This window comes from Meles meles, chromosome 8, assembly GCF_922984935.1.
Source record: "Meles meles chromosome 8, mMelMel3.1 paternal haplotype, whole genome shotgun sequence".
NCBI lineage: Eukaryota > Metazoa > Chordata > Mammalia > Carnivora > Mustelidae > Meles > Meles meles.
In genome coordinates, this window is record NC_060073.1 from 5,800,753 (window position 1) to 5,813,952 (window position 13,200).

General features: G+C 59.2%; 1 protein-coding gene across 3 annotated transcripts; it reads right to left on the minus strand.

Annotated features, from left to right (window-relative positions):
* Window positions 1-170: 170 nt before the first annotated feature.
* ACTN3 (actinin alpha 3) lies at window positions 171-13,090 on the minus strand. Of its 3 annotated transcripts, none has more exons than XM_046016351.1 (21): window positions 12,944-13,090; window positions 9,154-9,268; window positions 8,859-8,978; window positions 8,494-8,580; window positions 8,324-8,411; window positions 7,780-7,858; window positions 7,614-7,695; window positions 6,809-6,894; window positions 6,424-6,516; window positions 5,747-5,977; window positions 5,492-5,639; window positions 4,064-4,214; window positions 3,354-3,462; window positions 3,110-3,250; window positions 2,709-2,891; window positions 2,127-2,261; window positions 1,835-2,014; window positions 1,278-1,424; window positions 1,124-1,189; window positions 446-604; window positions 171-362 (listed from the first exon to the last, which is right to left on the minus strand). In XM_046016351.1, the coding sequence occupies exons 1-21, from the start codon at window positions 13,088-13,090 to the stop codon at window positions 204-206; spliced, it is 2,706 nt and encodes a 901-aa protein (XP_045872307.1). In that variant the 3' UTR covers window positions 171-203. The 3 variants fall into 3 exon arrangements, with proteins under 3 accessions (XP_045872307.1, XP_045872309.1, XP_045872308.1); XM_046016353.1 differs by having other exon boundaries at window positions 1,097-1,189; window positions 12,944-13,020; XM_046016352.1 differs by having other exon boundaries at window positions 1,124-1,214; window positions 1,258-1,424; window positions 12,944-13,020.
* Window positions 13,091-13,200: the final 110 nt, after the last annotated feature.

A 13,200-nucleotide genomic window follows, 5' to 3' on the forward strand; every position in this document is an offset into this window, starting at 1 on the left:
CAGCTGGTCCTGCCCAGGAGCCTAAGGGCCCAGCTTCTGCTTCGTGAACCGAAAGAAGAAGAAAGAGAGGCTCACGGATGGGTCTTTATTCAGAAGGACATGGCTGGCCGTTCTCTGAAGCCCTTGCTCCGAGACACGGATGGGATTGGCCGGAGGGAGCTCCCTCTCTCTCTGACTCCTGCAGAGACCCTTAGAGGTTGCGTTCAGAGGTCACTCTCCCCATAGAGGGCGCTGGAGAAGGCCACGTAGTCCAGGGCTCCAGCTGGAGCCCCGGAGCCCTTGTAGGGCGCCATACGACGGATGCAGTACTCGGCCTGCTCAGCGGGGAGCTCCCGCCGCAGCTCTTCGGGAGTGATGTAGTTCTGGGGGAGAAAGGGTTGTTGAGGACCCACAGATCCTGGTCCCTGTCGCAGCCTCCCAGCCCCCTCCACCACCTGGGACTCACCTTATCTCCTGCCAGGATCTTGAAGGAGGCCACAACTTGTTCAGCTGTGTCGGTTTCAGCCGTCTCTCGGGTCATGAAGTCAATGAAAGCCTGGAAGGTCACGACGCCAGCCGCGTTGGGGTCCACCATGGTCATGATGCGAGCAAACTCCACCTCTCCCTGTAGGGACAGAGGCCAGACACCGTGTCTGTCATGGGTGCTAAAGCCAGAAGGCTCCTCATGTCCCCTCCAGGCCCTGTCTGGCTCTGGCTTGACAGCCCGGGTTAGAAAGTGTTCTCTGCCTTCCAGGGACTGTGCCACAGCCTTGGCTGTGGGTGTACGGGGAATCCTCTCTGCTCAGCCGAAGCCTGCCTCTTGCCCCTGGCAATGCCCACTATTGCCCTTGGGTCCTGATCTTTTTTTCTGGAGCTCTCTGGAGTGCTGTTTCTCTGGGTAAAAATGTTGTAAGCTCAGGCTTTCGGGTCACATACAACCAAGTCCAAATCCTAGCTGGGTCCTTGAGCAAGTTAATGTACCTGAGCCTTTGCTAGCCCCCACGAGAAATGGGGTCATTCTGCCCAGCCTCAGTGGGCGTGCTGAGCATGAAACGCATGTGAAGGCGGGAGGGACACCGTAAGTGATGACGGTGTAAGAGACAGGCACTGATGGGACTTCTGCGGCAAAGGTCGGGGCACTCACCAGGTCATACCCCATGGAGATGAGGCAAGCCCGGAAGTCATCAGGCTCCATCATTCCGTTCCGCTTCTGTGGCACATGAGTGATGATCAGACTTGGTTGTCCCACCCCACCAGCCCCCAGGTCCACCACCCCACAGAGCTGGGCCCCTGCTGACCCGGTCAAAGTGGTTGAAGGATGCCCGGAACTCGTTGAGCTGCTCCTGGCTCAGGCCCTTGGCATCTCGGGTCAGTACCTGGTTCTCCACCTCATTGATAGTGCGGGCGATGGAGGTGAGCAGCTGCTCCCAGCCTACGCGGATGTGCTGGGAAACAAGGGACGAGCCAAGTCAGTAGGTGGCTGGTGCCTGGCCACCAGTTCGAGCTTCAAACCCAGTCCGCTGTGTGACCTGGGCAAGTCTTCCACTCTGTTGGGCCTTTGTCCCTATCTGGAGGTTCCCTATCTGCTGAGTGACCACCCACGGCCCTTCCTGCCTTGAAGTTTGAGAACTTATTATGCGCTAAGTGTTGATCACCCAGTCCTGGCCAGTCCTGGCCTGGCTTCAGATGGCTACGTGACTCTGGACAGGTCAGTTTCGCTCGCTAGATGTCAGTATCCCTGCGGGCGCCCTGGGGGACTGGCATCCCTCCTGGGGCACATGTGCTGGGTCCCGCCACAGCTGCCCCAGGCTTCCCCAGCCAGTGCCGCCGCCCCCTCTAAGCCGGTGCCTCTCACCTCCATGCTGTAGACCGTGTGCTTGTTGTCGAACACCAGGCTCTCCTGCAGCAGCTGGTGGTCCCCCTCCAGCCGGTCAATGTTGCTCTTGTAGTTGATGATGTTCTGCTCCTGCTGCCGCAGCGCAGCCATCTGGTCCTCCAGAGAGCCGATCATCCCTGTGGCTAGGCGCCCCACCTCCTGTTGGGGGACACAGGCAGGATGAGCACTCCCAGGCCCCTTGGCCCCCGGCCTGGCTTCCCCGAGGGCCCTGGCCTCACTCCCCGAGACGGCCCCACCCTCCGAGCCTTACCTCCACCTTCCCCTGGATCCAGGGCCCAATGGCATTGGCCTGAGCCGCAAACTGTCGCCGGAGTCTCTCGTTCAGCTGCTGCCGGGCCAGCTCTTCCTGCAGCGTCTGGTCCCGGCTGGGCACCAGCTTTCGGACCTAGGAAGAAGGGTGCTTGTGCCTGGGGCAGCTCTGGGAGCCAGAAGATCGCTTTGAGGGGAGATGGGCTCCAACCCCTAGAAGAGCCCCGGCTACTCGGAGCCAACACGTCTGGGCTCATAAGGACACGCTCTTGGGCGAGTCACATGACTTCCAGGTTTCTTTCCTCATCTGTAAAAGGGGGTCAGTGATACAATGAGATGTCCATACCCCAGACTTAATTTTACTTCACATCAGGCCCTACAGGAAAACGCTGCTGTTAGGGCCATTTTGCAGAGGAGGCCCTGAGAGGCAGGGCGATATATCCAAAGCTCCACGGAGGCTGTGACAGACCCCAGATCCGAAGGTGGACTAGACTCTCCATAGCTCGGGACGCCTGAGGTTCCGGGGTGGTTAGAACACACAGGGCTGGGTGGGAGGCAGGGAGTGGTCACGGGCAGCACTGACCATGTCCCACTTGGTGTTGATGTCCTGCGGTGTGAGGCTGATGTAGGGGTTGGTGGTGCTGGGCCGCAGTCCGTACGTTTGGCAGATCTTCTGGATCTCCCCCTGGATCCCCAGGATGGCTCCTCGCTCTCGGTCAGCCTCCGGCAACGTGGCTTTGAATTGCTCATGTGCAGTCATCAGGCTCTGGGCACGGCGGGCGGGAGGCGTGAGCCAGCCCCCTCCAGTTCCCGCAGCCCACGTGCTGCAAGCCCCCCAGTGGGTCCGCAGCGGGCCTCCCGTCTCCCAGCCTCCCTCCCTCTCATCTCCATGCCCCAGGCACCCAAAGAAAGGGCTGACGGGAGTCGAGGCCCGCTTCCCTGTTACCCTATCCAGCACCCCCCAACCTGGAACCCCGCATCCACCTGGGTCTCCTCCACCGAGTGCACCAGCCACACGTCCTGCAGGTCCTCCACAGCCCCGTCCAGCCAGTTGTTGAAGGGCGCTGCCCGCCGGGCAAACTCCAGCTGCAGCTGGTCGATGGTCTCCAGGAGCTTCTCCATCCGCTAGGGGCCACGGGGATGGCGAGTCAGCAGCCCGCCCAGTCGGCCCCGCACCAGCCTCCAGTCTCCAGCCCCCAGCTCCCAGCTCCCTGGCCCCAAAACCCACCTCCAGTGCGTCCCTCCTCTTCTGGGTCAGTGTGCCCAGGGTGTCCCACTGGTCGCAGATGGCCTGGCAGCGGCTATTCACGGAGGCCGCCTCGTGGTAGTCCAGCTCACTGCGGGCCAGAAAGGGGATGAGGAGGGGGTCAGACCACAGCCTAGATTTTCCCCAACTACCATCCTGGGGCTGGAATCTGTGCCCCAGGTGGTGAAGGCGCAAGGGAGCCAGGCAGCCAGGTGTGGGTGAAACAGGGCATTCATTCCTGGGGGGTGGAGGTGGGGGTTCCAGTGCCTTCGTTGGGTAGGGGGCGCCCGTGGGTCCTGAGCTCCGGTCCCCTGTGGAGCGTCAGTGGGAAGTGGGGGTGCGATGATGCCAGAAGGGGCGGGTTTACAGGAGGAGGTGGGGAAGCCAGGGCTGGTGGGGAGATTTTGAGCTAGCCCGCCAGGGACCGCAGCTGAAGGGGCCACCAGGTTAGGGGTAGGCCGCGGGGGTGGGGCAGGAACGGGGAGGGAAGAGTGTGGGCGCCGCATCGCGGACAGGGTTAGGGGAGGAGGAGCAGAGCAAGTGGTGATGGGGAAGACGTGGCACCCAGGCAGGGTTCCTGAACTGGGAAGCACAAATCTTGTGTAGGGCAGTGGGGAGCAGGGCCGCGAGGGGCAAAGCCAGGTAAGGTGGTTGTCCCCTGGGGGGCGGGCCCAGAGGCAGGCCACGCCTACTTGAGCTCCTGGGCCAGCGCGGCGATGTGTTCCACTCGGTCCTGGTGCGCCGCCAGGTCGCTCTCAAAGGCCTCGTGGCGCCGCAGCAGCGCCCGAACCTCCTGCAGGGAGGCCGACTCGTAGTCGCGCTGGCTCAGCATATCCTCCTTCCCTACTCGGAGAGAGGCCCGGCTCGGGTCACCCAGCAGCGGCCAAGGCGGCAGCTGGGTTTTCGAGCGGTCTGGGTGACCGTGCAGAGTCCTCCCTCATCTGCGAAATGCAGGTGGTTACACCTGCCCAGCCCATCCTAGGGGTCTGTTCTGCCATGCCAGAGTGATAAAGTGAAGGTCCTGGGCATGACCCGTAAATGACGTCAGCGTCACTGATCCCACACATCTCACGGTGGCCCTTGGTACAGTTTGGGCCTTCCAGGATGGTGAACTACTGCCCAACGACTCTGAGCCCAGGGAGCCCCTAACCTGGTTTCCTTGGCTCACCAGGTTCTCCAGAGCCTGGCCCAGTGCCTGGCACTTGGTAGACCTTCTAGGAATATTTGTTGGATGAATGAATGATGAATGTGAAAGTGCTATGAGAATGAATTACATTACACAAATAAAACCATAATAATAATCGCAGCCCCTACTATTTATGGAATGCACCTGTATTTTGCAGAGATGCTACGAGACTTAAAGATTCAGAAACCGGGGCGCCTGGGTGGCTCAGTGAGTTAAAGCCTCTGCCTTCGGCTCAGGTCATGATCCCGGGGTCCTGGGATGGAGCCCTGCATCGGGCTCTCTGCTCGGCAGGGAGCCTGCTTCCCTTCCTCTCTCTCTGCCTGCCTCTCTGCCTACTTGTGATCCCTGTCTGTCAAATAAATAAATAAAATCTTAAAGAAGAAAAAAGATTCAGAAACCGCCTCGGAGTCCCATAAACAGGTGTATACTTAAGGAGTCCTTGTTATATCACACCACTGTTATCCTTCACGCCCATAATCCATTACTAACGTTTGTTCGTTACTTTTAGGCAGGGCTCGCTGATCTGTAGGATTAATCCCTGATAGAAGGCCGAATGAGTACTTTGATATGGAGTGATGTATTTGACCCACGCAGCATCCTGCCATGGGTATGCTGAGTCCAGCATAATTGCTGTTAGGGTTGGGGACTCACCTGCCACAGGTGCAAACAAAATGCTACCTGACCAGTGAATCAGAGCAGACCTAGAGAAGGCCAGAGCCCGGCGACAGGGTCCCAAGTTTACAGAGGAAGAAACTGGGGCCCAAAGAGGAGCCATGACTCGGCTGCCCAGCAAGTCAGGATGGTTCTAGAAAACAGGTCCCCACCTTCCTGCCAGGACACCTGTTCCTGACCTGCGCATTTTGTCAGGATTCCCCCCTCCTCCCATACCCGTCTCCACCCCAGGACAGACTCAAGCCCCATGAGGTGTACCTACCTCGGGTCCAGGCCTCGTGCAAGGAAGCCTTCTGTTGGAATTTCTCCGCCAGGTGCTGGAGCCGCTGCTGGCGTCTGATCTCCGAGAGCAGCCAGTCCTCGTAGCCCTTCTCTGCTTGCTCCAGCCCGCGCCATGCGTTGGCAATGTCCTGTGGGGCAGGCAGAGGCGCCTTCCAGCATGGTTCGCCCATTGTACAGATGGGGAGCCAGAGCCCTATGTCACCCGGAGGATGTGGGCAGAGTGGGGGTGGCTCACCGAGACGAGCTTGCCCTCGGAGGGCATGAAGGCAGGCCGGTGGCTCAGCCGCAGCTTGGTCTGCAGCGTGTTGAAGTTGATCTCCAGCTGGCACTTCTCCTGCACCCGGGGCGGCTTGTGCAGGCGCCGGTAGTCCCGGAAGTCCTCCAGCTTGCGCTGCATGGCGCTCATGCTGGGCTCGCCCACACGGTTCTCCAGCCACGGTATGGTGCGGCGGATCCACTCCAGCAGCTGCCAAGGCCAGGCAGAGAGATCAGAGCTGGCCGGCTCACCCTGCCCAGCTCTCACCCACCCACGCCCGGGCTGTGGCCAGAAGGCCAGGCCCCAAGCAGAATGTGGGTCCCCACTAATCAGGGAAGGAGCCAGATGTCAACCTCTGAGCCTGGTCAGGGACCAGTATAGGCTGGCACAGAGCAAAGGGCCATGAGATTGCCTAAATGTGGGTGAATGGATAAAGGAAAGAGTGAAGAAATGAATGATGAGCGAATCCGTGAATGACCAGGAGCTTGGACAGCCAGAAGAGGGGGAGGAGATGGGTGCAGAGGGGAGGGGGAAGTCAGGAGGAGGCCGAGGCCACTCAGAGGCAAGGGAGGCACCACAGGCCCAGGCCTGGGGTGGCCAGGGTTGGGGGACGACCGGCGTGGGAAGGGGAAGGGCCTTCTCCGGCCTCATCTCACCTCACTGGCAAGCTTCTCATACTCCTCCATCAGCTTCTCATTCTCCTGGTTCACGGCCAGCACCTTGCAGATCCTATTGGCGGCCGTCTCGGCCTGCCGTGGGAGTCGGAAAAGGTGGGCACTAGAATGAGCTGCAGCCGGCACCCCAACCCAGCCTTCCTCCGTAAAGCCCTTAAAACCTGGGTCTGTGCAAATAGGGCAGCACGTCTTTTTAGATGGGGAGGGAGCTTCCAGGCCAGACACCTCTGCTGACTGTCTAGGCAGCTGGGACAGTGGCACTCTCACCCACGTGGGGCCCAGCACCTCCAAATGTTGGGATGCCACCAGGGTTGGGCCCCTCGGTCCACACGCTCAGCCCAGGCAGCAGCAGTCGGGGCCCCCTTACCTGCTCAGCCCCGGCGAAGGCGTGGTAGAAGCAGGAAACATAGGTCATGATGGCCTTCTCATCAGGCTTTGGGGTGTTCACGATGTCTAGGGCATGGCAGTGGGGTATGTATTGGCCAAAGCCAGGCTTGGAGAATGGGCTCACACCCCTAACCAGGCAGAGAGCTCCCTGAACACAGGAGGGGCAGAGACATCTAGTCACAGCCCCCAGCTGCCAGCTACCCCAAACCCAGTGTCTGCCTCTTCCCCGAAGCCCTCTCTGATCACCCCAGGACCCAGGACTCTGTCCTCTATGGGGTTACTGAGCAGATGTGCCAGGCCTCGAGAAGCAACAGCCCACGCTGCCTGGTGTCTCCAACCATCCCATGCTCTGTGGGTCCATCCATCTGTCTTTTCCCCAAGTTCTCAGCCATCGGTGCCCACACATCTAGGACACCAGACACAGTCGGCGCTCAGAAAATATTTGCTGCCTCAGTTGACTAGAGCCTTGCTTGGGCAGGACAAGAGGCAAGACCTGCCCCTAAGGAGCTCCCATGCTCCCAGGTGAGCCAGGCGATGGAGATATGAACCAAAGGGAGGCGCCCCAGGGAAGGGGAAGGAGAGGCTGCTTCCACTGGCTGGAAAGGGGCAGGGAGCAGGAGAGAGGGCTCCTGGGGAGGGCGGCCTGGGACAGGAAGGATTTTTAACTAGAGGGAGGACTGCGGAGGGAAGAGCAGGGGGCGGGGGAGGGGGGTGGTGGGAGTGGAGGCTGGACCACGCTTCTGGTCCGTAACTGGAGTCCTCGCCTGGGCGGGGCTTCATCTCACCTTCTGCATCCAGCATCCTGGGGATGTCCAAGTACTTCTCGGCTACCTCGAAGGCAGTGTTAAGGTTGCCAACGGGGTCATCCTAGGTGGGTTGGAGCAGGGACAGGTGAAATGTCAGCCGAGGGCAGAGGCTGGGGAGTCGGGGCTAGGGGTGGCCGAGGCCCACCTTGCGCAGTTTGGCGTAGTCAATGAGGTCGGGGCGGTGTCGGTGGATGAGAGCACAGAGGGCCAGGCCATCCTTCCAGCTGGATGGAGAGAAGGGGGATCAGGCCTGGATTCAAGCTGATGCCCGTCCTCCCCTTGCTCCACGAGGGTCCCCAACAGGACAGCCTCATCGGTAAGATGGAGTAGAACCTCAGCTCGTTGGCTTGGCACCAAAGGCCCTTCATTACCAGACTTGGACCATCTCCTCCAAGCTCATCATGATTCTTCCCCATACCCTGTGCCTGGGTCACACCACTCACTGGATGTCGTGGGGCTCCAGGTTTTTGCTCACATGGTTCTTTGTGAACGAAACGCCCTTCTAGGGATGTCTCCAAGGAGCCCTCCCTCAGGGGTGCCCCCTCCCCCCCCAGATTCAGTTCAACATCAACTGAGTCCCCCTACTCTCAGACACCATTCCAGGACCTTGGCCGTGAGGGCCCCTCCCCCGGGGCGTGTGCCGTCGAGCCCGGCAGAGGCCCATGTGCGTGTGCGGACCGCAGACAGACCTGGTATGGAAATTCTGCACGTTGACGTTGCGGTAGGGCGCCGTCTTCCGCTGGCACCACAGCAGCAGGCCTTCCTTGGCGGAGGTTTCTGGGCAGGGATGGAGACAAGTGTCAGCTGGGGAGGGGGTCTGGGCCAGCCCTCTCACCTTCCTGGCTTCCCCGCCACTCACCCTCCACAGAGATGTCCTGGATGGCGAAGCGGAGGATGATGGTCCAGATCATGCCCAGGGTCATCTTCAGGTTCCCGTCCACAATCTCTGCGGGGTGGGGAATGTGCAGGAGTTCCATCCGGCATTCAGGGCCTATACTGCCTCAGCTGCAGCCCCTGCCACACCGCGCTCCATGCCTTGGCCTTGGCCCCCAGGCCAGAGCTGCTACCCAGTCAGTGCTCAATTATGGAACACCTGCTAGACCTGGGCACAGTTAACAGTCCCTCCCAGCCCCTCAGTTGAAAAGACAGGCTCCTGGAAGTGACTTGCGGATGTCAGGACAGCCCTCTGCTCCCCTCCCGGGCCTCCTCCTGCCCCCTCCTCACCTTCAGCGCCGATGGACACCAGCTTAACGCCCTTGCTGGCAATGAAGTCCAGGGCCTTGTTGACATTGGCAATTTTATGGAAGCGCATCTTGCCTTTGTCCGGCCTGGGCAGCCTCTCTCCTGGGTGTCAAGGGGAGAGGTCAGGGGCCAAAAGTCACAGGAGGAAGCTGAAGACACTGTCCTCAAACTTCCCCCTCCCCCTCAAGGGCCTCTCATGCACGGGGCTGTCGTGTTCGCCCTGCTCCCTGGATTTCCCTAGCTCCTGGGGTCCCTGTGCCTTGATTCGCATCCTTACCTGAAATGACCTCCAAGAGCAGCATGAGTTTGAGGCCATTGCGGAAATCCTCCTCGATGTTTTCAATCTGGGTGCCGGCCTTGCGCAGGTGTGAGTTGCACCAGGCAGTGAAGGTCTGGGGGCAGAGGATAGCACTCAGACCCCAGCCCTGGGTCTGGAGGACACTGGGGTTGAGCTGAGAGAACTGGCCCCAGAGTCAAGTCCTGGCTCAGCCACCGACGCGCTGTGCGCCTAGGACCGGTCCTTTTTCTCTCTGAGTCTCTGTTCTCCTGGAAGAGGAGAAATGGGCTCGAGGCTCCGCACAGGTCCCACTCTGGACTTGGGGCTTGCCAGCGATGGCCAGTCTTAAGCCCTGCAGGGGGTTTTAGAAACCTGTAAAGCATATACTCCAAAGTGTGAGACCCTCTGTGGGCCGAGGTGGGGAGACACTGCCCTTCTAACGCCTGAACTATCCTGGACTGAAGCACACCCAGTTCTGACGGTTTTGCCTGAAGGATTGTGCACCTGCATTATTGTGCTCTCAGCCCCACGGACCTCCCGGGGCCGTTGTGAATCAGCCTCCAAGTAGAATGTGAGGGTACAAGATCTTTCCGAATCATGGAGGACCAGCTGGGCACAAGGACCAGCCTGACCCAGTTCCCGGAGGTGACTGCCCTTTCCCTCTCCCCAGAGTCAGCCTCAGCCTCCATCTGGGATGGGAGGGCTGCTGTGCATCAGTGTGTATATTGGGGATCGGGGTGGCCTGATACATCATTTCCACCAACCTACCGAACCCTCAAACCCTGCCTTCTGCCATCAGCTGTGAGGTGCTTGGTAGAGTCTCTCCTTGGGCTCCAAGCCCAGCGGAGACACTCACTCACTGTGACCTGGAGTATACGCTTGGCCCTTTCTTGGGCTCATTTATACAATTAACTGGCCAGACGTCATGCTATCCCAAGGTCCTTCTTCCTCCAGTTGGGTAGGATTCTAGAGTTCAAAGCATTCCCCCACCACAAAGCAATTAATCCTGGGAGATGGCCCTGGAAGTCATTTGGGATTATTTCCCTCAGCCAGCTTCCTTCCCTGAGACCAGCTTTTTTGCTGCTGGTCTGTCCTAGAAGCTGGACATGAATGATAATGCTTTAAATTCTTGAAGAACTGTCATTGCTAAAGAAAGGGAGTGAGCTTCCCGTCACTGGAGGTGTACAAGCAAGTGCTGAGCACTACTTGATGGGACCCCAAGCACGGGAGAAGGCAGCTGGATTCTCTGTAGTTCCCTCCAACCCTGGAGTCTGAAACGCTCTGGGTCTAGATAAAGCAGGGGGAAAGACCGGACCAGGTGGGGCTTCCAAGGTGGAGGGAAGCGCATTCTTTCATGTGACAAACATGACTTAAGGACATGGGGTCCCTGCCCTAAAGGAGCTCACAGTCAATCAAAGGGTCATGTTGGTCTGAGAAATGCTGGGAGAGACTAGTGTCAGGGAGAAGAGGGAAGGAGTTCTTCGAAACAGGCAGGGGACCTCTTGGGGGAAGGCTCATATTTGATCTGAGCTACAAAGGATGATCAGGAATTATTCAGACAGAGAAGGGCAGACAAGGGCATTTCAGGCAGGGGCAGCCATATAGGCAAGTGCTCGGCGCTGAGAAACAGTTGCTAGGTTTGTGGGGTGAGAGCTATCTGGGTGCCGCTGGAATGAAGCTGGGGGTGTTGGGGTATAAGACGCGAGAGGCGGGCCGGAGGGGCAGCAGGGGCCAGGTCATGCACGGTCTGGGGTGCTAAGCCAGGGAGTTTCAACTTGATCTGAGGGCAACAGGGCATCAGGGAAGATTTTGGGCAGAGGGTGGTGGGCAGAGCGGTGTTTCAGAAAGCTCTCTCTGGTGGCAGAGTGGAGGCAAATGGCTTGGGAGAGCAGGGGGAGACGTGAGAAGAGGGGGAGACGTGAGAAGGTGGCGAGGCGGCGGGGGTGGGCGGTGGTTGGTGAGAAAGGGTTTCAGGGAGGGGAATGGGGCAGGGTCAGAGGGATGGGACAGAAACACTCTTCCTTGCTGCAGTATAAGCTTCCTGAGGCAGAGGCTTTGTTTTGTTTCCCGCTGAAGTCCTCACACCTGACAAGGTGCCTGGCCCAGAGGAGGAGCTCCCTAAGAGATACTGAATGTTTTGGAATGAGGTTGAACCAAGAGGACTCTGATATCAGGCAGGAGCAGGAGGGAGCGCTCCGAGTCATGGGCGGAAGGGCAGGGGTAGAGCGGGGCTAAGCTGAGTAAGACACACTCAGGCTGGAGGAGGAAGAAACTCCGGAATGGCTAACTTCCAGGGATGCTGATGAATTTACGGAACATGGAGGTTGTGCCGCCGTTGAATGAATGGACGAAGTGGGTGGCTGAAGGCTGGGTTGGAAGGGTATTCCTGATATTGTGTTAAATGATGCAGGCAAGTTACAGACTAGAATCTGTCTCATGAAGGGCATGTGGACCTGGATCTGAGGGAAACCTAGTGGGTGGGGTGGGGGTAGGAGCCGTTGCAGAGCAGATGGCGGTGGGAGCCTGGGGCAGGGATGACATCGCTGGGAGACTGCCAGGCCCAAGGACCGCAGCCCTGCTTGGAGACAGGTGCAGGAGGAGCCAAAGGGGAAGCATGTCATTGGGGGCACCCCAGCTTAGTCAGCTGAGCCTCCAGGACTCTGGGGTCATCTCCTGTCATCCAACCCAGCAGAGGTGCTCTGATTCTAAATCCTAGGATTCTCAGATCCTGCAAATTCCACTGAGCGCTCCTGTTCCCTGCCCTTTCCTGGAGTCACACACTGTTGGCAAAGGCTCAGCAGGGTCTAATGACTTCACCGAGTCCTCTCTCCCCCCTGGTCTGCCACTCCCCAAAGTCTGCTCACTCCAGCCCGGATCATTTTCTCTTTTGGGAACCCAGGTGTCCTGCCCCCTCCACTTGGGAAAGTCTGGGAGTGAAAATAGATCAGGGAGGGGGCCGGAGTGCCCTACAAGGCTGAGCCTGGGCAGCAGCTGCCCATGTGCCCCACTCCAGCTCCCCCAAGCCGCTGCCTCAGCACAAAGAGTCCATCTGGCCGGAGAGTCAGGTTACTGTGTAAGGGGACCCAGGCTCCCCTCTTCCTTGACCTTGTGGCCTTTTCAGCAGACTTAGGGCCCCTGCCCTGTGGAGGGGTATCTTGGGAAGGAGTGGGGGTGGGGCAAGCAAGGGGCAAAGACCCTTAGGCTGGGGAGGGAAGCCCTGTTTTCTGAGAGTGTATGATTTGGGTCCTATCTCTGCCCTTTTCTGGGCCTCAGTTTCCTCATTTGACAATTGAGGTGGGTGGCAATGAACCCCAGGGTGGAGAGGATAGAGATGAGAGAGTCGGACGGTTCTGGGATGGTTGTCTCCTCCCCCACACTCCAGGTCCACTAGTTGCCGCTGCAAGTCCTCAGGGTGGGGTCTAAGATATTCAACTAGAGAGTTGGGGGTCCGGGGAGAAAGATTATTTCCCCCACACTCCCCAAACTTGGATCTCCTGAGCTTTACCCAACCCCTTTCACCAGCAGAAGTGGGACAATGCGCCCAGGGTAAAAAACTCCTGGGAGGTGGGAACCCGAGAAACTCTCCTTGTTATCTTAAACCCCTCGTGAGGGCTCCCAGCGCTCTCTTCCAGCTCTGGAAGACAGCAGAGGACTGATGGGCAGAGCCCAGGCTAGGGAGTGGCACTCTGGGTCTAGACGGGCTCTGCCCCCAACTTGCCGAGATGCCAGGGACAAATCGCTCGGCTTCTCAGGCCTCAGTTTTGCCATCTAAAAATGGGTGAGCACTCACTTTCCGCTGCTGCTTCTCCCAGGCCGGGTCGAGCAGTAGGTCGCGGTCCCAGTCCTCCTCCTGTTGCATATACTCGCCGCCCCCGCTGCCGCCCACGAAGGGCCCCTCCCCGACCCCCAGACCCTCGGGCTGCATAACCATCATCATCTCGCTAGGGCTCCTGGCTCCGCTCCGCTCGGCGCTCTCCCGAACACCGGGGCCGCGTTAAGTAGCGCCCGGCCCAGCCCCGGATCGTATTCGCGCTAAATATGGGGGAG